This window comes from Portunus trituberculatus, chromosome 33 (genome assembly GCF_017591435.1).
Source record: "Portunus trituberculatus isolate SZX2019 chromosome 33, ASM1759143v1, whole genome shotgun sequence".
NCBI lineage: Eukaryota > Metazoa > Arthropoda > Malacostraca > Decapoda > Portunidae > Portunus > Portunus trituberculatus.
The window spans coordinates 17,337,634-17,360,133 of NC_059287.1; the positions used below are offsets into that span (position 1 = coordinate 17,337,634).

The 22,500-nt window shown below is 39.7% G+C and overlaps 2 protein-coding genes across 5 annotated transcripts in view; both read right to left on the reverse strand.

Moving 5' to 3' along the window:
* LOC123512265 (tRNA-dihydrouridine(16/17) synthase [NAD(P)(+)]-like) overlaps nucleotides 1–2,249 on the reverse strand; it is an 87,604-nt gene extending 85,355 nt beyond the window's left edge. The window contains 1 exon segment of the mRNA XM_045268548.1: nucleotides 2,134–2,249. The gene's annotated coding sequence lies outside the window, so the exon portion shown is untranslated.
* A 706-nt stretch (nucleotides 2,250–2,955) lies between these two features.
* LOC123512274 (leucine-zipper-like transcriptional regulator 1) lies at nucleotides 2,956–18,077 on the reverse strand. 4 transcript variants are annotated; one of them, XM_045268558.1, is made up of 16 exons: nucleotides 17,414–18,077; nucleotides 15,478–15,641; nucleotides 14,581–14,752; nucleotides 13,903–14,039; nucleotides 13,292–13,406; nucleotides 12,633–12,796; nucleotides 12,223–12,369; nucleotides 11,398–11,563; nucleotides 10,760–10,960; nucleotides 9,581–9,778; nucleotides 8,866–8,997; nucleotides 7,883–8,027; nucleotides 7,243–7,421; nucleotides 5,911–6,060; nucleotides 4,882–5,016; nucleotides 2,956–4,564 (listed from the first exon to the last, which is right to left on the reverse strand). In XM_045268558.1, exons 2-16 carry the CDS (start codon nucleotides 15,618–15,620, stop codon nucleotides 4,424–4,426), a joined length of 2,325 nt encoding a protein of 774 aa, XP_045124493.1. In that variant the 5' UTR covers nucleotides 15,621–15,641; nucleotides 17,414–18,077; the 3' UTR covers nucleotides 2,956–4,423. The 4 variants fall into 4 exon arrangements, with proteins under 4 accessions (XP_045124493.1, XP_045124494.1, XP_045124492.1 ...); XM_045268559.1 differs by having other exon boundaries at nucleotides 17,305–18,077; XM_045268557.1 differs by having other exon boundaries at nucleotides 17,432–18,076.
* Nucleotides 18,078–22,500: the final 4,423 nt, after the last annotated feature.

The window sequence follows — 22,500 nt, forward strand, 5'->3', positions numbered from 1 at the left end:
CAGAAACGCCTTGCTTCTCACCACGACAATTTTCCCAGGCCACGGAGACGACTAGCCTGGTTTTCAAGACAGTTTCTCTTTTAATCAACTAGAAACCTTGCCACTCCATCACCAGAACCATAAAATACCCTTAAAAACACGAGTATCTTCACCTACAGCCTTTGGAGAGCAGGGATGGTGAGAGAGCAAAGCGTTTAAGAAATACAATCATGTCACGTACAGAAGCGGTCTTAGTTCTGATACATTGTTACCAGCGCAGGTTTCTCTTCCCCTCACCAGCACCTCGCACTCCTCTTCTCACAAGCTAATATTCAAACCCTCAGATATAACCTGCTACGATTTACTAAGGCGACGATGAAGAAAAGAACTTATAAATGCGACTGTGTAAGATTTTAAGGATAGCCACCAGCGCAGGTTTCTCCCCTTCACCAGCATCTTTGAGTCCTCTTCTCACGGTAAACTAATCTTTAAAACATTCAAACATAACCTGCTACGATTTATCAAGGCGACTCGACTGTAAGTGTAAAATTTTAAGGATGAATTGTTAACAACATAGGTTTCTCCCCTTCACCAGCACCTTGCACGCATCTTCTCACGACAAACCCTCAAATATAACCAGCTGCGATTTACCAAGGCGACGAGGCAGGAAAAAACTTATAAACTTGACTGTACGTGTAAGATTTTAAGGATGAACTGACACTTGCAGGTTTCTTCCCGTCACCAGTCTTTCACGCCTCTCCCTACGACAAACTAACATTCAAACCCTCAAACAAAACCAGATTACGAATTGCCCAGGCGACGAGGCAGAAAAGAGGTTATAAACGTGAAGGTGTAATATGTTTTTAAGAGGAACAACTGAGGCATTGAGAGGAACCATAAATCTTCAAGGGCATTCTTACCTTCACTCCGGGACTCTGACACCGCCGTCACTGCTTACCTGAGGGAGAAGAGGAAAGTATTAGCTATCCACTGAACTCTGGGTGGGAATCGTGAATGTGGAGGCGCGCACTTGCTACCTTGTCTCTCCAGCGTTTGTAACTGTGCATGTGATTAAAAGGAATACGAGAGAGAGAGAGAGAGAGAGAGAGAGAGAGAGAGAGAGAGAGAGAGAGGAGCAGTGACAAATCAAAGCCAAGCAGGTGAGTCTTTCTTTTATTCATAGCACTGATAACCTTTGTATATCTTAAAGGCGACCACAGACTCAATGATTTCTACACCACCATCACCGCCGCCGCCGCCGCCGCCACCATCGCCGCCGCCGCAGCCGCCGCCACCACCATGCGCCTCTCAAGCCAGATGCGTGAATTAATGACCGGCTTTCATTCACGCTTGGTATTCTGAAACACTAGTCTGGTCTGTCTCATAATTCATAGAGATGACTAACCGGGTTCTCTCTCTCTCTCTCTCTCTCTCTCTCTCTCTCTCTCTCTCTCTCTCTCTCTGTGTGTGTGTGTGTGTGTGTGTGTGTGTGTGTGTGTGTTAAAACTATGATATAATTACGATAATATCCTTGAAATTTCCTCAAAAGCGTTCAATTGAGTCAGTCAATGTGCAGAATCTGTTAATTTATACACACAATACACAGACAGTTGGATAAATGAATACAGATAGACAAACAGATAGATAGATATAGATAGATAAATAGATAGACTGACTGATTGATTGAATGATAGAAAGAGAGAGAGAGAGAGAGAGAGAGAGAGAGAGAGAGAGAGAGAGAGAGAGAGAGAGAGAGAGAGACGTGTAAAAAAAAATCACAGAAATACCGAGAGAGAGAGAGAGTGTGTAAAAAAAAATCACAGAAATACCGAGAGAGAGAGAGAGAGAGAGAGAGAGAGAGAGAGAGAGAGAGAGAGAGAGAGAGAACCAGTGTTGCCAGGAAGAACACACAAAACCAAGATACCAATGAAACGGTACACATTTATCTCCCCACTAGTCCCTAACCTTACCGGGCACTGGGAGAGAGAAACAGAGAGAGAAAGAGAGAGAAAGAGAAGGAAACAGACGGAATATACGGGTTAAAACATTCACAAAGGCATGTTCTCCCCCGTGCCCAGCTGTCACATGCCTAATTTAAAGGGTAAATGGTAATATATTTATGCATAGAACTTCATTATCTCAGCCTCACCTTACCTTGAGTGTCTGAAGTGCGTAGAGGGAAGGGAAGGAAAGATCTTGGTCCCCTCAGGTCACACACACCACTATGCTACACCTCCAAAGCCGCGTGTTGTTTACGTCGCTTTGTTGCCGAGTACAGATCTCGTCTCCACTCGCACGCTTTCCTTTGTATTCATTGATGCTGCTGTGTTGTTCTGTTGCTAGTACTACTGTTACTACTACTACTACTACTACTACTACCAATAATAATAATAATAGATAATAATAATAATAATGATAATAATATTAATAATAATACCACCACTACTACTAAAACTACTACTTTTACTACTACTACCACCACCACCAATACTACTAACATTGCTACTAACACCACTACTACTAACACTTTTACTATAACTATTACTACTACTAACACTAATAATAATAATAATAATAATAATAATAATAATAATAATAATAATAATGAAATAGAAAATATTATGAAAACAAGTAGTAGTAGTAGTAGAAGTAGTAGTAGTAGTAGTAGTAATAGTAGTAATAGTAGTAGTAGTAGTAGTAGCAGTAGTAGTAATCATAGTAACAATGATAATCACCATATAGATAATAAATCCAGTTACTTATACCACAGCTGCATCATTCTAACAAACTCACATGGACAATAACTCCTTCACCAACACACATAACCACACAAGCAGAATGAGATGAGACAGGTGATGTGAATGTTACAGCTGCATCATTCTAACAAACTCACATACTAACACAAAAACTCTTCACTCACAACACACACAAGCAGAATGAGATGAGGCAGGTGTGAGTGTTACAGTAAAGACTATATTTCTGTTAATACCATTTATTGTCTTGGTTTTAAGCCCCTCCACCCTCGGCCTCAGTATAGCACTCTCTCACCACAGAACCACAGAAGAGTATATGGAACACATCAATTTGAGCATACACTACATAAATAGTCCCACAATGCTCCCAATGAGTGATGGAGAGCAATATGGTACAGTTTATACATAGAACATATTATGATATACTCTGGGTGCTTACATTTAGAAAGCTACATAAATAAGTTCCCTTCTCTCATGTGTTCTTTTCCATTTGTAGTACAGACACCTTGTTAGACTATTACTTTTCTAAGAGCCCAAAAAAATGCCTCCACTAAACTCAGATGAAAGGTTAAATGATACCTAAAAATCTGACAATGTTGCTCAAGATTCGAGATTATACTCCTTACTTTCTTACTTTCTTCCTTCCTTCCTTCCTTCATCTCATCTTCTAAATCACAAATCGCTGAACTCACTCTCACTCTCTCTCTCTCTCACACACACACACACACATACACCACAAACTGTACATTGCTCTGCCCTGTCTATTAATCTAAGTTACAAGACCAAGGATGGTTTAATTCTCTACATATTACAGCATTACTTACTACATCAAATAATGGGATGACATTGAATACTTTCAGCCATACATGCTCTCTTATCTCAGGCCACAGCCTTGGTTAAGCGTAACTAGTTAGATACTTGAAGCTGATGAGGTAAATTTGTATGTATCCATAACAGTAAATGAACACAAACCAGAACCTTACTGCTTGTACATTCTGGAAGACCTACACTACAAGTACCAACAATGAGCTGCCACAATCCTGACGTCTTATTTTATTGTACGATGAACACTGCTGAGGGAAAATTCTGCTGAGGTTACTTTCTTATATGTTTCTGTCACATTTACATTCACATTTGCTCTCTCTCACTCACTCTTGCTCTCGCTCTCTCTCTCTCTCTCTCTCTCTCTCTCTCTCTCTCTCTCTCTCTCTCTCAATCTGGATACAATTGTACATTTTTTATACTTGGTCGGGAAAAGAGGAAATTACAAAACACACATTGAAATGCCACTGAAATCCTACTTCCTTGGGTACTCAATGCCCTACAATGGAGTAGACTGCAGCACTGCCAGCACTGCAGGAAGGTGCTTCTTCTCTCACTCCTCTCCCACCTCTACCTTGGGCACTTGGGCATCTTTCCTGCCTGCCTTTTGAGGGTTCCAAGACTCAAAAGACATCAATGTAGGCTTCAAAATACACCATATGAAGCAAGAGGTTAGAGGTTACCAGTTATTCTTAGGAGAGTTAGCTTGGCAAATAATCAGACCAGCAGACCCACCACCTGCCTTCCTCAGGGGACACAGGTGACTAACTACTGTGTTTGTACAAGCATCTGATTATGTTTGTACAAGATGCCAGCCCATGACTCGTGGTTTCCAGACACTCCCGGTACAGGACGACCCGGGGGAAGCTTCATCCCGAGTCTGACGTGCTCAGACTGATGGAGGACATGTCGTGGCACATCTTGGAGTCAGACATGTCCTCGGCAAGGGCCTCCAGGATGTCCAGCAGCAGGGCACGGCTGAGACACCGGAGCTTCGGGAGCTGAGCCACCTGCGGGACACATTGGATCAGTTAATCACATCACATACATTATATTCTATCTATTTTGTATGTAAGAGGACAAAATTCACTGTGATATGCAGAGTTACACCATTATAAAGCAACATATCACATCCTTATAAGAGAAAATGACATAAGAAATAAATCTTGCACTATATAGCCAGTACAATGTTTCGATATAGCTGAAGAACAATAACAAATGTCTCCTAGTGGTTAGTGAGGAAAGATGTGCCAATCAGCAGTGACAGACATGACCTTCCTTGCAGCAGACTCACAGCACAGCCAGCAGGAAGCAGGAAGAGCCTCACCTTGGGAAAGTGATGCACGATGAGGTTCAGAGCATACTTCTTCATGTCTGTGGCTTGAATCTGATCAGCCGCCTCTAATATCTGGATCACATTCTCAAAAGTAACGTTCATCTCAAGGTTTTGTTTGCAGAATGCCTGAAATATAAAAAGTGAGGTATTCATTTCATGTCAGTGGAGTGAGGAGAGGGTTATGGCTGGACACAGTTCACTAGGCTCTTGGTGATCATCTTGGTCTGATCACTAAGATGCTACACTGACACTTTTATTGATTTACACTGAATGTTTACTATCAACAATTTATTTCACCTTCCCTCAGTTTTTCATTGCTGTGATGCTCCAAGATAAAGCAGTACATTAGTGTGTCTACCTATACACCAGGCCAGCAATCCAACACAGAGAAGGCACCACACACACACACACACACACACACACACACACACACACACACACACACACACACACACCATTCATACCCTTAGCTCTGTGTTGGAGAGGCAACAAGAGGTGGAGAAATAAGTCTAGAAACTCCCTTTTCTGTATGTCCTATGAAGAGGCAAGGATTACATTTGTATATGAAAGAGAAAAATTATCCATTCATTTTTTCTTTGCTTCAAAAATAAATGTAAGAAATTTGTGTACAAAGAAACTACACTTGTCACAACTTAACAATTTCAAAAATAACCTGTAAACAGTAAGATATAAAAAACTATAGTATAATGAAACTTCACTGCTAGGAAAAACAGAAGATACTATTACAGACAAACGAAGAAATGAACCTGGCAATAACTTAACCCCTTCAACACTGGGACATATTTTTACCTTGAGATTTGGGTGTAATTAGACGATTTTATTAACAATAGGAAGGATCTATGGAGGCCAGAAGATTAATGGCCACAGTCTTCACTATCTTAATCATTAGTTTCTGAAGCTGTATAAAATCACCAAACAGTAAAATAGAATGAATATGAAGATGCATCATGGTACTCAAGGGATTAAACATATTTAAAGACGATGTGCAATGAGTCCCACCTGCAGTCTGTTGTTGGTGAACCCGTAGAAGTAAGGTGCGGAGAAGAGGTAGAGTGAATCCTCCGGGGGCATATCCACGTCCCCATAGTAAATGTAGCGCAGCAGTGAATCAAAGGACTGCTGCGAGGGGATCATCTCTCCTATGGCAATCTGAGTGTGAAGGGCAATATTAGAAGTTTCGAATCCTGTCCACGGTCTGAGTGTAGGTTGGGCTTCCTTACTCATGGTAATGGTTCCTTAGCGAGTGGGCTTTCAGATAGGAGACACCCCAAAAAACACCTCCTTTAGCCCATAAATTCCCGTGAAAAGCCCACACGGTATAAAAAAAAAAGTAAGGACAGGTAATATCGAGTGTGGAGGATACTGTTAACCCCATCAGTGCTGAGACACATTTTTACCATTATTTTTGGGTATGATTAGATGATTCTACTTGTACTAGAAAGGGCCTATGGAGGTCAAAAGATTAATGGCCAGTCTTTACTATACTAATCCCAACATATGTATCTGAAACTGTATAGAATCGCTTAGTAGTAACAAGAATAAATAAGAAAACGTGCCATGGTACTGAAGAGATTAACAGTAGGAAGGGGAATCATCACTCCTTTGGATACGTGAGTGCGAAGAGTAATGTTTTAAGAGAGAGGTGTCAAGACATTTGTCCCTGAATTTTGGTTAACTCTCGTGTCTTTTAGGGAACTGGCAACTTGATGGGCCTTTTTTTTTTCATATTTTGTTGCCCTTGGCCAGCTGTCCCTCCTCCATAAAAAAAAAGAGGGCAGGTAATATTGAGTGTGGGGGACAATGTAAGGAGAAGGAAGGAAGAATGATCTCTACTATGGCAATCTGAGTGTGGAGGACAATGTTAGAAGGAAGGGGATTCATCTCTCCTAAGGCAATCAGAGTGTGGAGGACAATGTTAGAGAAGGAAGGGCAGGTAATATTATCATTTTATTTATTATATTCTCTCTTTTCTTCTTCCTTTCACCAAGCTGTGTGTGCATCTGATTTCTATGTGTGCTTCATTCTAATACTGACTGATGTGTTGTATTGCTACCCATAATCGTTTCATTTAACTATTCACAACACTACATAGAAGAAATCTTATAAACATCAACAAGAGAAGGAAACAGAAAATTGAGATACAGATTTACCAATTTCAAGGCAGTATAATGATTGGAGGTGGCAGCAAAAACAAAAGGAAACAAATACCTCATGGTGGATTATATTTTCTCTTTTTCTATATGAGAAGAAATCTGGCCAGGGGGAACAAAACTAATTAAACAAAACAGCCCACTTAGATTCCAAAAGTGTTAATATTCTCCCACCACACACCTGTACAATGCTGTTTTCCGGCATGAAGGAGCGGAACATGGCCTCAAAGTAGGAGCAGCGAGCAGCCAGCACCGACTTGTGGCCTCGCAGGGGTGTGCCATCCAGCATGAGGGTGATGTCACAGAAGTCAATGCCTGAAGACTTGAGAAACTGCTCCATGTCCTCCTCCAGTGTTGTGCCTTGAGACGAGAAACGAGAGAGAGAGAGAGAGAGAGAGAGAGAGAGAGAGAGAGAGAGAGAGAGAGAGAGAGAGAGAGAGAGAGAGAGAGAGAGAGAGAGAGAGAGAGAGAGAGAGAGAGAGAGAGAGAGAGAGAGAGAGAGAGAGAGAGAGAGAGAGAGAGAGAGAGAGAGAGAGATCAAATAAGACCTGTTACATCTAGAATCTAAAATAAAACATGGAATTGAGCAAAAAAATAATAATCTGCACTTAGGAAAGACAGCACATCACCCCACGAAGGTAAATAGTAACCACAGCACTACAGACAAAACCAGCTTGAAGTGACAGAGGATCCACTCAAACCCAAAATGTATCTAGAATAAAAAATAAGGCATGGAATTTAACAAAGAATCAACTTGTACCTTAAGAAAGACTCGGTATGACCACAAGGTAAATTTTACTCCTACTACTGGTCAAACTAACCTGAAGACTCAAACTGAGGCTCTTGAAGGGATCTCATCTGTGGCATCTGCTTCCTGCGAATGATCTCCACCATGAGAGGCTTGTCCAACATCTCAAACTCCTTGGACATCACGATCTGGTTGTAGTTACTCTCTCGGACAATGAACTGCAGAACAAAGACATTTAAAACCAACTCCACAGTCTTTCCATAGCTCAGTCATTCAAGTACTTTCTCAGATAACGAACTGCACAACCAAGAAAGTCAAAATTCAGTCGGCAGTCTTTTCCTAGCTAGTTCTGAACTACAGAACAAAGGCACTCAAAATTAACTTAGCAGTCTTTTCATAGCTCAATCATGCATGTATGTCATTCCTCAGATAATGAACTGCAGAACAGATACTCAGAATTAACTCAGCAATCTTTTCACAGCCCAGTCAAGCATGTACTGTCTCGGATACTGAAGTGCAGAAGAGACACTCAGAATTAACTCAGCAATCTCTTCATATCTCAGTTATGCCTATACTTTCTTGGATAATGAACTGCATGATCAAGAAAGTTAATTTAGCACTTCTTTCAATGGGTAAAATATGAGCTTGGCAGTCTCTTTGATAGCTCAGTCATACACACTCTCAGATAATGAAATGCAGCCTAGATTCAACTTAGCACCTTCTTCAACATATAAAAATCAACCTGTCTGTCCTTTCATTTTTCAGTCATGCATATACTCTCTTAAATAATTAAATGCAGCCAAGAAACTCAACTTAGCACCTTTTTCAATGAGTAAAAAATAAATCTCTCTGTCTCTTCATAGCATACACTCTCAATGAAATGTGGAACCAAATAACTGAGCACTTGTTTTAATGGGTAAATAAAATCAATCTATTAGTCTATACAAGCTTTAAATTTGTGGATGGGAATGAAAGATGGATATAAGAAGGTACATTCCATCCAGATAGGTCTTGCAGCTTCCCTTACTTTGCCACATTGTTTCTACATTGTCTTACCTTCAAGCAGAACTCCTTAATGAAGAAGAGTTTGAGGCTTGCAGCATTACACAGCGCCACCAGAACATTGCGATGATTGATGGTGGCCTCCAGGTACTGCACACACAGCTGCTCCAGACGCCGCATGTGACACTGCATACCAACCAATCAGGAAACAAGGAACGAAGGAAAGACAGGAGGAAAGAAGGAAAGAAAGGAAAAGAATGGACGAAAGGAAAGGAAATAAAGATGTATGAAAAAAATAGAAAAAGAATGAAAGAAAAAAGAAAGAAAAGGATAATGTCATATGGAGAAAGACAAAAAGAAAGAAAAGAAAGAAAGGGAAAGAAAAATGTTATATGGCAGCACAAAAGACTACTAATGCATCATTATTACATTACTGAATTATATATAAACATGTACCAATATTGTGATCTCTGCCTTGCTTATCTCAACAGAAATAGATTTACAGACAACTTACTTAATACTGAACCTCAAGAATCTATACAGTGAACATTTGTCTATCATAGTTCTCACACACACACACACACACACATATATATAGAAGAAGAAAGCACCTTTAATTAGCTCTCTCTCTTACCCCAGGCTGTTCTTTCAAGCACAAAGGATATACATATAAGATAAAGGCAGGTGTGTATCAGCTAATGAACACAAACTCATTTAAAACCATTCCTTAAACACACACACACATGCACACACACACACACACACACACCTGTACAGCCAAACGATATACATCCATCATGATAAGGACAATCTTGTTAGGGTTCTGGTCCTTCTTGCAACGGAACGGGTCAATGCGATCTGTGTACACGTAGTTCAGCACCATCTCAAATGCCTCAGGTACAGCGTCAGGCAACTTCACCTCCAGCATTGGCAAGTCGTGAGAGTGGAGATTCACCGTTCCCAAAACCTGAAAATTTGTCTTGATTATTTTGCTGGTCTTATCCATTTTCCTTCTTATCATTTACCCATTTACTGTCCTCAATGCTTGAAAAAATAGTACTTGTTTTGATTACTTTCCTGTTCCATTGATTTTTCCTCCTTGTTATCTTCTATTTACTGTACCCAACACTTTAAAGAAATTGTTCTTGTCTTTGTTTCATTGATTTTCCTCATCAATTTTTTTATTCTCCCCAGAACCTGGTAAAAATTGTCTTGATTATTTTTTATGTTTTTATTAATTTTCCTCCTCATCTTATATTCACTCATCCCAACACTTAAAAAAATAGTTCTTGTCTCGATTACTTTGCCTGTGTGATCAATTTTCCTCCTTGTCATCTTTTACTGATCCCAACACTAGGAAAGAAAGTTCTTGTCTTCATTACTTTGCCTGTGATCGATTTTCCTCCTTATCTTCTTTCATTTATTGACTCCAACACTTGGAAAAAAAAAGTTCTTGTCTTCATTACTTTGCCTGTGTGATTGATTTTCCTCCTTGTCATCTTTTATTTACTGATCCCAACACTTGGAAAATAGTTCTAGTCTTGATTATTGCTGCTTCATACTTACTTCCTACACACACACTTATACACTTCTGTCTGTTCCTACAATCTACACTTATTTACTACAAAAACCACTTCCACACTACTAATTTTACTATAATAACTTCCATATTTTTTACTCAATATAGACACAACTGACCTTCTCTTTCACACTTCTAACTGCGTGTTCCTACAATCACGACTTTTTTACGACACACATCAACTTCACACTTCTAACTTTCCTATATTAACTCACTGTTTTTTACTTACACCACAACAAATGAACTTCTCTTACACACTTCTAACTGTCTGTTCCTACAATCACCACTTATTTACTACCAACACCATTTGCACACTTCTGACTTCTCTATAATAACTCACTCCTTACAATTACTAACACCACAGCTGACCTTCTCCAAGTGTTTGTCTCTGGCCTCCATTGCCTGGCGGATGCGATTCCTGAGGTACTGGGAGCGCGCCGCCACAAACACCACATGGGCGGGGATCCTCTGCTCCTCAGGCCCCACCAGGAAGTCCACATCCGTAAACTGTTGGCTCTCTAGCAGCTTTCCAAAGTCGTCATGGAGGGTGCACTTTGGGTAGCATGAGAACTGCAAGGAGGAGCTGTATTCAGTGGCTGAAAAAGGTAAAGGGGCAAAGACAGACAGCTGAGACTGGTAAAACTCTGGAAATCCCAACATGCTTCTGCATTTCCATCATATTTAAGTGGGTTTATGGACATTTATTCTATTCTAAGAGGGCCTTTTTTGTCAACCAATTCTTCCCCTCTTACATAAAAGAAAAAATGGACCAATACATATGCCTGCTCCCCTCAATAGAGAAGAAAATACTTTTAATTAGCTTTCTTTCTTACCCTATGCTGTTCTTCCAAGCACAAAGGATATACAAGTAAGATAAAGGTAGGTGTGTTTCAGCTAATGAACACAATCTCATTCAAAGCCATTCTTTAACACACACACTTTCTATCACAGGCAGGATGGCATAAAGATACAAAATAAGCACAAATACAAGGAACATCTGGACAAACCTGGAATCTGTACATCTCGCCGCTCCTCACATTGTTGTCTACTGTCCCGCCAAACACAAACATGGCGTCCCCAACCACAGCAGCAGCATGGAACAGTCTGCCGGAGGGAACCTGGGAGTCTGGGGCTGGCTGGATCACAGACCATGTTTGGCTGTCTAAATCAAAGCTGAAAAGACATAAAAAGTGAGAATTTGAAGCATATGTTAGAGATTCAGAGGAACAAAGGTTAAGATAGATATAAAATAGAGAATTAGAAGTATATCTAAGAAATTCTTGGTACTTTTACTCTCCGCCTGTTTAAATCAAAGCTGAAAACATAAAAACTGAGAATCAAAAGCATATGTAGGAGATTCAGGGAACATTTTCTTTCTGATGGTTTAAATCAAAGCTGAAAAATCAACATGAGAGAATTAGAAGTAAATGAAAGAGATTTATGGATATTGAACATTTCCTTCTGTTAGGTATTCAGGAAGGGAAGCAAGAGACACAAGATAACAAAATACACACGATCCCAAGCTGACAAGTAATTTCTCGTAAGTGGAAATCAAACAAACCAGGAACCAAATGAAAAACTCTAAAACACAGGGACATTTTCTCATTTTACTCCTTCAGAACAAGGATGCATTTTCATATCCATTCTGGTTACTATTTTGATGATCTTATACATCTTCAGAAACATATGTTGGGATTAGAATAGTAAAGACTCTGACCATTAATCTTTTGACCTTCATAGACCCTTCCTAATGCACACAAAATTGTCTAATCATATCCAAAAACCAAGGTAAAAAATGCATCCCACTATTGGAGGGGTTAAGGAAAGCTCACCAGTGGAGGTCGTTGGGGAGAGTGGAGTCAGCCGCCCCTCCGAAGACGTAAAGGTGGCGGTCAAAGGCAATCATAGTGTGGCCGTAGCGTCTGGTGGGCGGCGGAGGAGCACCACGCAGGATGTGCTCAGTGGATATGCGAGTCCAGCTGTAGGAGGAGTGAGGGAGAAATAAAGAATGAGAGGTTTTCCCTTTGTTTGAAACAGTCTAATAAGTTACAGCACATAGTCCCAGTTGCTGCTTCAAGAATAAAAGCAAGATACAAAATACTAACATGGAATCAACAGTAATTTGGTCAAGACATAGGAGACTGTATGACAATAGTGTACAGAGCATAATCCCAGTTGCTGCTTCAAGAATAAAAGCAGGATATGAGCTAGAATAAAAACATGAACAGACAAAACACATTACCATCTGTCCTTGAAGGTGAAGTAAAAGAGGGAGTTGGTAATCTTGGCACCACTCTGCCCACTGAACACATACATGGAGTCCCGAGCGACCGCCACCGGGAAATTACAGCAGGTTGGGGGGCAGTCTCCGGTCTGACTGATCTCCTCCCACACTCTGTTGTCTCCCTGAGGAATGAACGACCCGTAGGGTGATAGAATTCAGCATATACAGAAAATGGGTAGAAAATATTAGTAGCTTTCTCTGTATAGGATATATGACCGACATTTTTCATCCTCCTATGCATTACTGGTATAGATAGTTAGGAGGATAAATAATCGTACAGCAAAAAAAGGGATATGTAGAATATATTAGAAGCTTTTGTGTAGAAGATATGACCAACATTTTTCATCCTCTTATGCATTACTGGTATAGATAATCAGAATAAATAATCAGACAGCATATAAAAAAGGATAGATAAAATATAAATAGGACATATGACTGACTAATTTCATCCTTTATGCATTACTAATATAGATAATTATGAGAACAAATACTCAGACAGCATATAAAGAGGACAGTCAAAATATTAGCAGCTTTGTGTAGGATACATCAACTATTTTCATCATCCTATGCATTAATGGTATAAACAATTAAGGGAACAAATCATCCGATACTCATACCCCAAGAGGAATGGTCCACATGTCATTGAGTCGAGAATTCCCATCATACCCGGCAAATATCCACAGCTTCCCCTCGTACACAGCAGCCCCGTGAGCTGACCGAGGCACAGGCGCCCTGGAGGTAAAGTGAAGGAAGAGTACACTGACTGTTTGACCAATTTAATCTCTTCAGTACCAGGATGCATTTTCATATTCATTCTGGTTACTATTTGGTGATTTAGTACAGCTTCAGAAACATTTGTAGGAATTAGAATAGCAAAAACTCTGGTTATTAATCCCTTCAATACTGGAGCACATTTTTACTTTGAGATTTGTGTATAACTAGACCATTTTATTGACATTAGGAAGGGTCTATGGAGGTCAGAAGATTAATGGCCACAGTGTTCACTATTTTAATCCTCATATACGTTTCTGAAGCTGTAAAAAATCCCCAAATAGTAAGCAGAATGAAATTGAAAAATGCATCTTGGTACTGAAGGGGCATAATTTCCTTTCGTGCACCTGAGAGTAAAGACAAGAAAACAAGAAACATACTGATATCTCAAAGCTGTGATATTCCAAGTCATTTCACTCCTCAAGTTCCTTCCCTTCAGCAAAGAGAAAAGACTCACCTGCCAGTAAATTTCCACTCCACCCACTGTCCAGTCTGAAAGCGGTACTCAAACAGGTCATTCTGGTTCTTGAGGTTGCTGTTGCTGTGAATGTCCCCCGTGAAGCCGCCAAACACAAACATAGATGACTCGTGTACCTGGTGGAAAGAAGCAGCAAAGTGTAGCAATGTGAACTAAGGTACAGAAATTATTGGTTGCATAAAAGAAAGGGATTTGTTTGAATTCGTTTACCTTGCCATCTCATCCCATTCTTCTTTACTCCTCTGCTCTCCCTTAATATATTTCAATCTCTCATGCTATTCTTCTCTTATTCACTCTGCTCATTTCTTTATCTTATCCTCTCATCCATTCTCCTCTATTCCTCACCTCTCCCTTTCTCTTTCTTTATTTATTTCAATCTCTCATCTAATTTTACTTACTTTATCCTCTCCTTCTTCTTCTTTACTCCTCAGTTATCCCTTTCTCTCCCTTCATTTATCTCAATCTCTCATTCTATTCTGCCCTTATTTTATTCAATTTATCCTCTCCTTCTTTACTCCTCAATTCTCCTTTTCTCTCTTCATTTATTTCAATATCTCATCCATTTCCTCTCTTACACACTCACTCACTCATACTTCCCCTCCTCTTTCTTCTTTCTCTCACACTTCACAAAGACATCAAGAGCCACAGCTGCCTCACCACAGCAGAGTGATGGTAGCGTGGGGCGGGAGGAGTGCCTGTGGAGAACGCCCTGCCCCATGACTTCTCCTTCACATCAAAGCGTAGCAGGTCATTCAGCATCCACTTGCCATTGTCACCACCAAACACATAGATAGCATCCTTGTATGCCACCACTGTGTGCTTGCTTCGTCTGGAAAAGGTAGCTTGTCAGGCAGTGTGTTTCTTAGCTTGTGTATTCCTAATTTGTGTTCCTGGTTTGTGTATTCTTAACCCTTCAGTACTGGGACACATTCTTATCATAAGTTTGGGTGTGGTTAGACAATCTTATTTACATTAGGAAGAGTTTATGGAGGTCAGAAGATTAATGGCTGGAGTCTTCACTGTTATAATCCCTCCATAAGTTTCTGAAGATGTATAAAATCACTAAATAGTAACCAGAATGAAAATGAAAATGCATCATAACACTGATGGGGTTAATCTGTGTTCTTGGCTTATGTATTCCTAATGCGTGCTCTAGGTTTGTCTCTTCCCAATGTGTGTTTCTGGCCAGTGTTTCCTTAATGTTGGAGAGTAGCATTTTGTTTGAATCTTTTTTATTTACATGTGTAGCTTTTGAGTTAGTTACAGTGATGTTATTCTATGTGAAAAAAAAATTATGACAAATAAAGCAAAAAAGTATAATAAAAAGCAAAGTTGATCAGTTCCTATCAACTGAATTCATTTAAGAGGCTTTGAGAAATTTATCCCATTCTTCTGGCTAACTCTCTCAGACCTGCTGAAAGACTAGCATCTAAATAGTCCTTTTTTATTTAATTGTTTTTTTACCGTAGCCAAATTTCCCCTCTTACACTAAAAAACCTACAATCACTACAGTCAACACAGCATCACGTGAAGCCTCAGCCTCACTACACTTACCTAGCGCCAACAAACTCATCACACTCCGGCATACACTTCCATCGGTGCACAGTCTCAAACGGCCCAAAGTCCAGCGTCAAGCATTCAGCTGACTCAGGCCAGTTGTGATCAAACTCCAGGCCAGGAGGACCAGCTATGGCCATGACACTGGGGCGTCTCTCAGCCTGAAATGTGTGACAGGCTCAGCACAACAAGAATCTAATATAGGCAGTGCTGTTTTACCAGTGTTAAGGGAAGAGAAGGATGTTTTACAAATGTCACTGGAAGAAGAGGTGGAAAAGTGGTTCTATTGATGTTTTACCAGTGTCATAGAAAGAGGAAGATAAAAGTGGCTCTACTGATGTCTTTCCAGTATCATAGGAAGACTAGGAAAAAAGTGCAGTGATGTTTTACCAGTCTCATGGGAAGATGGAAGGAAATAAAATGGTTTTAGTGATGTTTTTCCCAGTGTTATGTGAAGAGGAAGGAGAAAAATAGTTTGTGATGTTTTACCAGTTTCAATTTCAAAGAAGTTACATAACTAGCATCATAAACATCATGGAAAGAAGAGTAAAAAAAAAAAAGTGGTTCTAGTGATGTTTTACCAGAGTTATGGAAAGACTGGGACAAAATGTGGTTCTAGTGATGTCTTACCAGTACTGGAAGAGTAAAGAATGTGGTGCTTGTGATGTTTTACCAGTGTTACAGGAAGACAGGGAAACAAAGAAGTGAATCTCAAGTACAATTTGTAGTTTAGTGCATGAGGCTCAGCAAATCAAAACACCTACAATATGGGCAGTTCTATTCAACCACTGACATGCATAATATGGGCGTCAGGAGGAGTATTTTTCTCTTCGCTGACTATTTCTAGAGATTTCTCTCAGTGTTCTTTTTCCTCTTATTCTTTTTTTTAATCCCACATTTTGCCGTCCCTCCCCACCAGGTCCTCAGTCGTCCTCTCCTGTAAAAAGGCAGCATTAAGCATAAGGCATCTCTGCTAACAAGAATCACCAAGTTAGGGTTGACATATACAACAGAATGACATGTAGGTGTGTAACAACATAAGGCGAATAGAAAGGAAAATGGATAACGAATTAGGGAAGAGGATAACAAATAAGGGAATAGTAGGAAATGGGAATGAAAATGATAGCAAATAAGGGAATAGGAGGAAACAGGAATGAGAATATGGTAACAAAGGAGACAGGAGGAAATGGTAACAGAACACCAGGTAGAAAAATGGCTAACGAATAGGGGAAGAGGTTAACAAATAAGGGAATAGGAGGAAATGGGAATGAGAACATGGTAACAAAGGTAATAGAACACCAAATAGAAAAATGGATAACGAATAGAGGAATAGGATAACGAATAAAGGAATAGGATAACGAATAAAGGAATAGGAGGAAATGGGAATGAGAATGATAACAAATAAGGGAATAGGAAGAAATGGGAATGAGAATTTGAATAAGGGATAGGAAGAAATAGTAATAAAACAGCATAGAAAATGGATAACGTGTGTGTGTGCTGTTGACCATTAGCGTGGCTTCATTTAAGTGACGTCAAATCAGCTGCGTAAAGGAGCTGCGAAGGGGGAGCCAGGAAACGAGGGGTGGGAGGGATGTGTACATTAGGACATTACCTGACACTTAATTAGACAAACCTTGATAAAAAAAATGGGGCAAAATAAACAATACAGTCAACACTGAGCTCGTCATAATAAAGTCTTATGACAGTACTTAATTTGCGCGTTTTCCAGCCAATGGCTACTTCTTGGCTCTATTCCTTCCTCCGACCGTGGTGTATTCAATAACAGGATTTCCGCTTAACAAACTGCATTAATAAAAACCTAACCTTTTAATGGGGACAATTATTTCAGTATCGTCCCTGACTAGATGAGCAACGCAGCCCTTCAAGGCTTAAAAGGTGTTGTAGTGACAAGTTAACGAGGGAAGGGAAGCACCTGTCTTCAATATCACACCTGTCACTCGCCAACGCACACACACACGCAGCAATGCACAGGTGACGTGTGATGTCTTCAGTCTTCACCACGGACACGGTGGCTCCTCAGGGGCTCGGACCCTCTGTCACCTGTGCTGCTGCCTGAGTGCCTGTGCCTGATCTTGATCTTAGTCTTGATGCTACAGGTGACTCTGGATCGCTCCGGAGCCAGGCCTTTGGATCAGCTGCTCCTGTAGAGGACAAAAAGACACAAGCAGAAAAAAAAAAAGTAGCATTCTCTTCGTTAGTGATCCCTACACCTCGCTCGCCACATTCTCTCCAGATACTCCTTCATAGCCTCCATCATCCTTTCACTCGTCTCTCTACACAGTCCCAGCAGCAACACCATCCATTCCCTTCCTGTCTTCCCTACTCTTCATCCCTATTATGCCCTAATTCACTCAAGATCACTTGCATCATCTCATGCCTGTGTCTCTCATACTCCTCACACTCCAGCATATGACATGCTCCACCGTCTCGTCCTCCTCTATGTCATACATCTGGCACACTATGCTGCGGACTCCGACCACCTGTAGTTCCTTGCATTCCATCCATACACTGTGCCCTAGCTCAGAAGAGATCACCACTCAAGCTGCCATCATACCACCTTTCATACATTGGGGCTTCTTTTTCCTTGTACCATTCCAGAGTATTCTTTCGTTCCATCTCATTCTTCCATATAGTCAGTCCCACCCACTTCACCTCTCTATCTCACTCTTCCATTTCCTCGCATCCCATTCAGTTCCTACTCAGCCTCCTCTTGTCACGATCCTTTCACGCTCATTTTGATTCCTCCCAGCCATTATCATACCCCCATACCACTTGTAATCCACTCCTCTCTGTCATTCTCATGCACCTCTTCCTCCACTGACTCCCACTCGGTGCCTCGATCTTGATCTTGGTGCTACAGGTGGCTCGGGATCTCACCAGACCCCAGCAGGCCTTTGGATCTCAGCTCCAATGCAGGACAAACAAAAGACAAGCAGATAAAAAAAAGAGCAGTATCCTGTACACTATTTATCTCTACAACTACCTGGCATGTCGCATTTTCTCCAGAACGTTTTACACACTCTAATCATCCTTTCACTTGTCTCACACTACACAATCCCTGCAGCAACACCATCCATTCCCTTCCTGCCTTCATATGTATGTATGTATGCATGTATATATATATATATATATATATATATATATATATATATATATATATATATATATATATATATATATATATATATATATATATATATATATATATATATATATATATATATATATATATATATATATATATATATATATATATATATATAGTAATTTTGTTGTTATCATTGTTTTCATTGTTTTCCTTGTTTTATTGCATATTATATTTACAATAATAACAATAACAATGATGATAATGATAATAACAATAATAATGATAATAATAATAATAATAATAATAATAATAATAATAATAATAATAATAATAATAATAATAATAATAATAATAATAATAATAATAATAATAATAATAATAATAATAATAATAATAATAATAATAATAATAATAATAACAATAATAATAATAATAATAATAATAATAATAATAATAATAATAATAATAATAATAATAATGATAACAATAATAATTATTACAATATTAATAATAATAATAATAATAATAATAATAATAATAATAATAATAATAATAATAATAATTATTATAACTACTGATAATTGGCAATAAAAAAAAATTGAGTAGTAAATGATGCTTATGAATTCCTGAGAGGGAAGACCTTCACTGTTGGGGTGGAAGTGTTCCCTGCTAAGTGGGGGTCAAGACTTGTGTTCATCATTCTTGTATCTGGCAGGAAGTGGCACGACACTGAAAATTCCCTTGAGAACTTTTCCATAGAAAATCTATGAGGGGCACATGATAAGATACTGATGACGAGGTCGCTGTGCGACTGATACAGGATAACCTAGATGGGCCCTGGTGGCCCTTTGTTATCCTATTATTTATGTTATGTTATGTTAAGATACAGGAAGGACTCTCTCTCTCTCTCTCTCTCTCTCTCTCTCTCTCTCTCACCGCGTAGTGCAGTGGTTTTAGCACGCACGATTCACAATCTAGAAGGCCCGGGTTCCAGTCCCGGGAAGCGGCGAGGCAAATGGGCAAGCCTCTTTATGTGTGGCCCCTGTTCACCCAGCAGTAAATAGGTACGGGATGTAACTCGAGGAGTTGTAGCCTTTCTCGGTGTGTGTTGTATGTGATGCTGTCTCAGTCCTACCCGAAGATCGGTCACTACGAGCTCTGAGCTCGCTCCGTAATGGGGAAGATTGGCTGGGTGACCAGCAGAAGACCGTGGTGAATTTTACACACACACACACACACACACACACACACACACACACACACACACACACATTTGATGGTCATTCGTATAGAGGATGTTAATGTTTGTGGATCTCGTCCTGTCTCTTGGCAGTGAACAGTTTTCTCTCTCTCTCTCTCTCTCTCTCTCTCTCTCTCTCTCTCTCTCTCTAGTTTCGATCTTGTCTGGAGAGAGAGGATGAAGAGGAGGCTGCCCAGAGACAGGACGAGACTCACTTCCATATAAGGCATTCTTTCATTTCCATCTATGTTTACCCAGATAGGTAAAATGATAATTAATTAGAAATAATGATGAAAACTTCTCGTTAGACATTTTATCGCTACGTTTTATAATGATAATGATGACTGATGATAATGATCATCATAATAATAATCATTGATGATGATGATAATGATGATGATAATAATAATAATAATAATAATAATAATAATAATAATAATAATAATAATAATAATAATAATAATAATAACAACAACAACAAACAACAACAACAACAACAATAATAATAATAATAATAATAATAATAATAATAATAATGATAAAAGAAAGGTCTGTGGAAGAAGGCAATGAACATCACTGAGTACTGAGCGCTGGCGAGCTAACGATGGACTTTCCCACCAAAACAAACAAGATACGTTTCGCCGAAATAGCTATGAAGTGTGGGGTGGAGATGACGCATTACGCAAGAATGTGAGAAACGTTTTGGCACCAGACAGTGTTGCCACTCCAAGACCTTATGATTTCGGATATCATCTTTGGATATTGAGATTTTTACTGAGAAAAGTTATATGCCTTAGATTTTTTTTTTTTTTTTCATATCTTGACTCCATCTTTTCATTTACTTTTTTTTATTCAGGTTGACGAAATCTTTACTACCTCTTAAATATCACAATGGAAGTGAAAACACGTGATATTGTATTGCGTGATGTTGAGTGTACCGGTTCCACTCAGGTTTGATGGGAGATGCTGGTGATAGGGGGGAGGGGGGAGGGAGGGTTGTAGCGTGATCATCAAGACCTGTAGTGTACAGGACGTCTGCAGGACAGGAAATCGTGGCTGCACTGTCAGGCTGAGAGCAGAGGGTGGTGGCGGGGGTGGAGGGGAGAAGAGGCAGTGTTGCCACGCTTCAGTGACTTGTGCTACCTATAAACAGTGAAGAAAGGTGTCTTTGTCTCTTTCTGCGACAATTCATCAAATTCTAGATGTCTCAAACTAAATTTCAAATGTTCAATATTTAAACTTTTTTTTCTTTATCTTGAAATGTTTTTGGGCGATTTTTTAAGGTTAGTCTTAGAAATCATGAAATTTGAAGGTGGTAACACTATCCGTCACGCTGCCAGTAGTGACATTGGTAGTGCAAAGAATGCAGCAGCAGACACTTATGACAGATCTTGAGCTCCATTACATACATTCATAGTCAGTTATCTCCCATAAAATTGTTGTAATCGACTTATTGGTTATCGTGATAATGTTTTTGTTATCGCGCTCAACTATTGTGGAAGTAGTCATAGTAGTAATAGCAGCAGAGAGAGAGAGAGAAATATCGAGGAGTCAGTATAAAACGTTTAATACAGACTCATCAATATCTCACTCAGACTCTTTCTTTCTTTTTTTTTTTTTTTTTTTTTACCATGTGGGCTTTTCACGGGAATTTATGGGCTAAAGGGGATACTATTTAGGGTACCTCCTATCTCAAAGCCCACCCGCTAGGAAACCCTTGCCCCGAGTGAGGAAGCCCAACCTACTGCTACCGCTACTACTACTACTACTACTACTACTACTACTTTTATTATTACTGTTACTGAGGCGAGATACAGAAGATGCGAAAGGTGCTCCACCTAAAAGCTATCACACCTGGTGACGACCAATGGAATATGGAAATGGTGGAGGCAAATTAACCTTCTGTCAAACACCAACCAAATAAACCAAGCTTTACACTGCCTTTCTCATTGACAACAACAAGAAGACGGCTTCACGCCAGCATCCCAAGGTATTTACTATCATGCTCCTGCTGTCAAAGAACATTTGGATGAACAACATAAAATACTCAAATTGCAGTTTGCAGAAGAGTTCCTGGGAAAAGACATTGATTTTGGGTGTGTGTGATCTTCTCGGGCGAGGAATCCATTATTTAGTCCCTGGCCACTACACTGCTAGCGGCGAAACGGTAGTACTCTACAAGGTAAGCTGTTTGATACAATATAGAAGTATAAATTCAAGTCCGTACACATGTATAAAACGGAGGTGATTTTTTTTTTTTTTTTATTTATGAACGATTCAGAACAAATGAATTAAAGTTGCTCCTTTACAATGGCTCGACTATTATCTGATGAATGTAATTACTGCTGATGCATCATTCAAAGGACATTATCAAAAATTGCACAATTGGACATGTCACTTGCAATTTATGGGGTGGATGGATGCATCTCCATGGCTCGTGAGAGCTTATCCGAACACACACACACACACACACACACACACACACACACACAGAGAGAGAGAGATAAGGGAGAAAGTAATATACGTACATAAGGGGTGGGTGGAGATTAAAATACGTACATCAGAAGCAGATCAGCCAATCATGGCTGTCATGAAAAAAAGATGCCAGGTGTCACCTCGTGGAAATAAACGTAAGTTAAACACTGCTTCATCAAGTAGGGAGGCGACTGTG

Bases quoted from the DNA above. Each gene is read 5' to 3' on its own strand.
- LOC123512274 (XM_045268555.1), bottom strand. The intron at 12,797-13,291 runs GTATGAGTATCG...TTCATTCCTCAG, and splicing joins TGTGGACCATTCCTCTTGGG to GGAGACAACAGAGTGTGGGA. The intron at 9,779-10,759 runs GTCAGCTGTGGT...ACAAATTTTCAG, and splicing joins GAGACAAACACTTGGAGAAG to GTTTTGGGAACGGTGAATCT.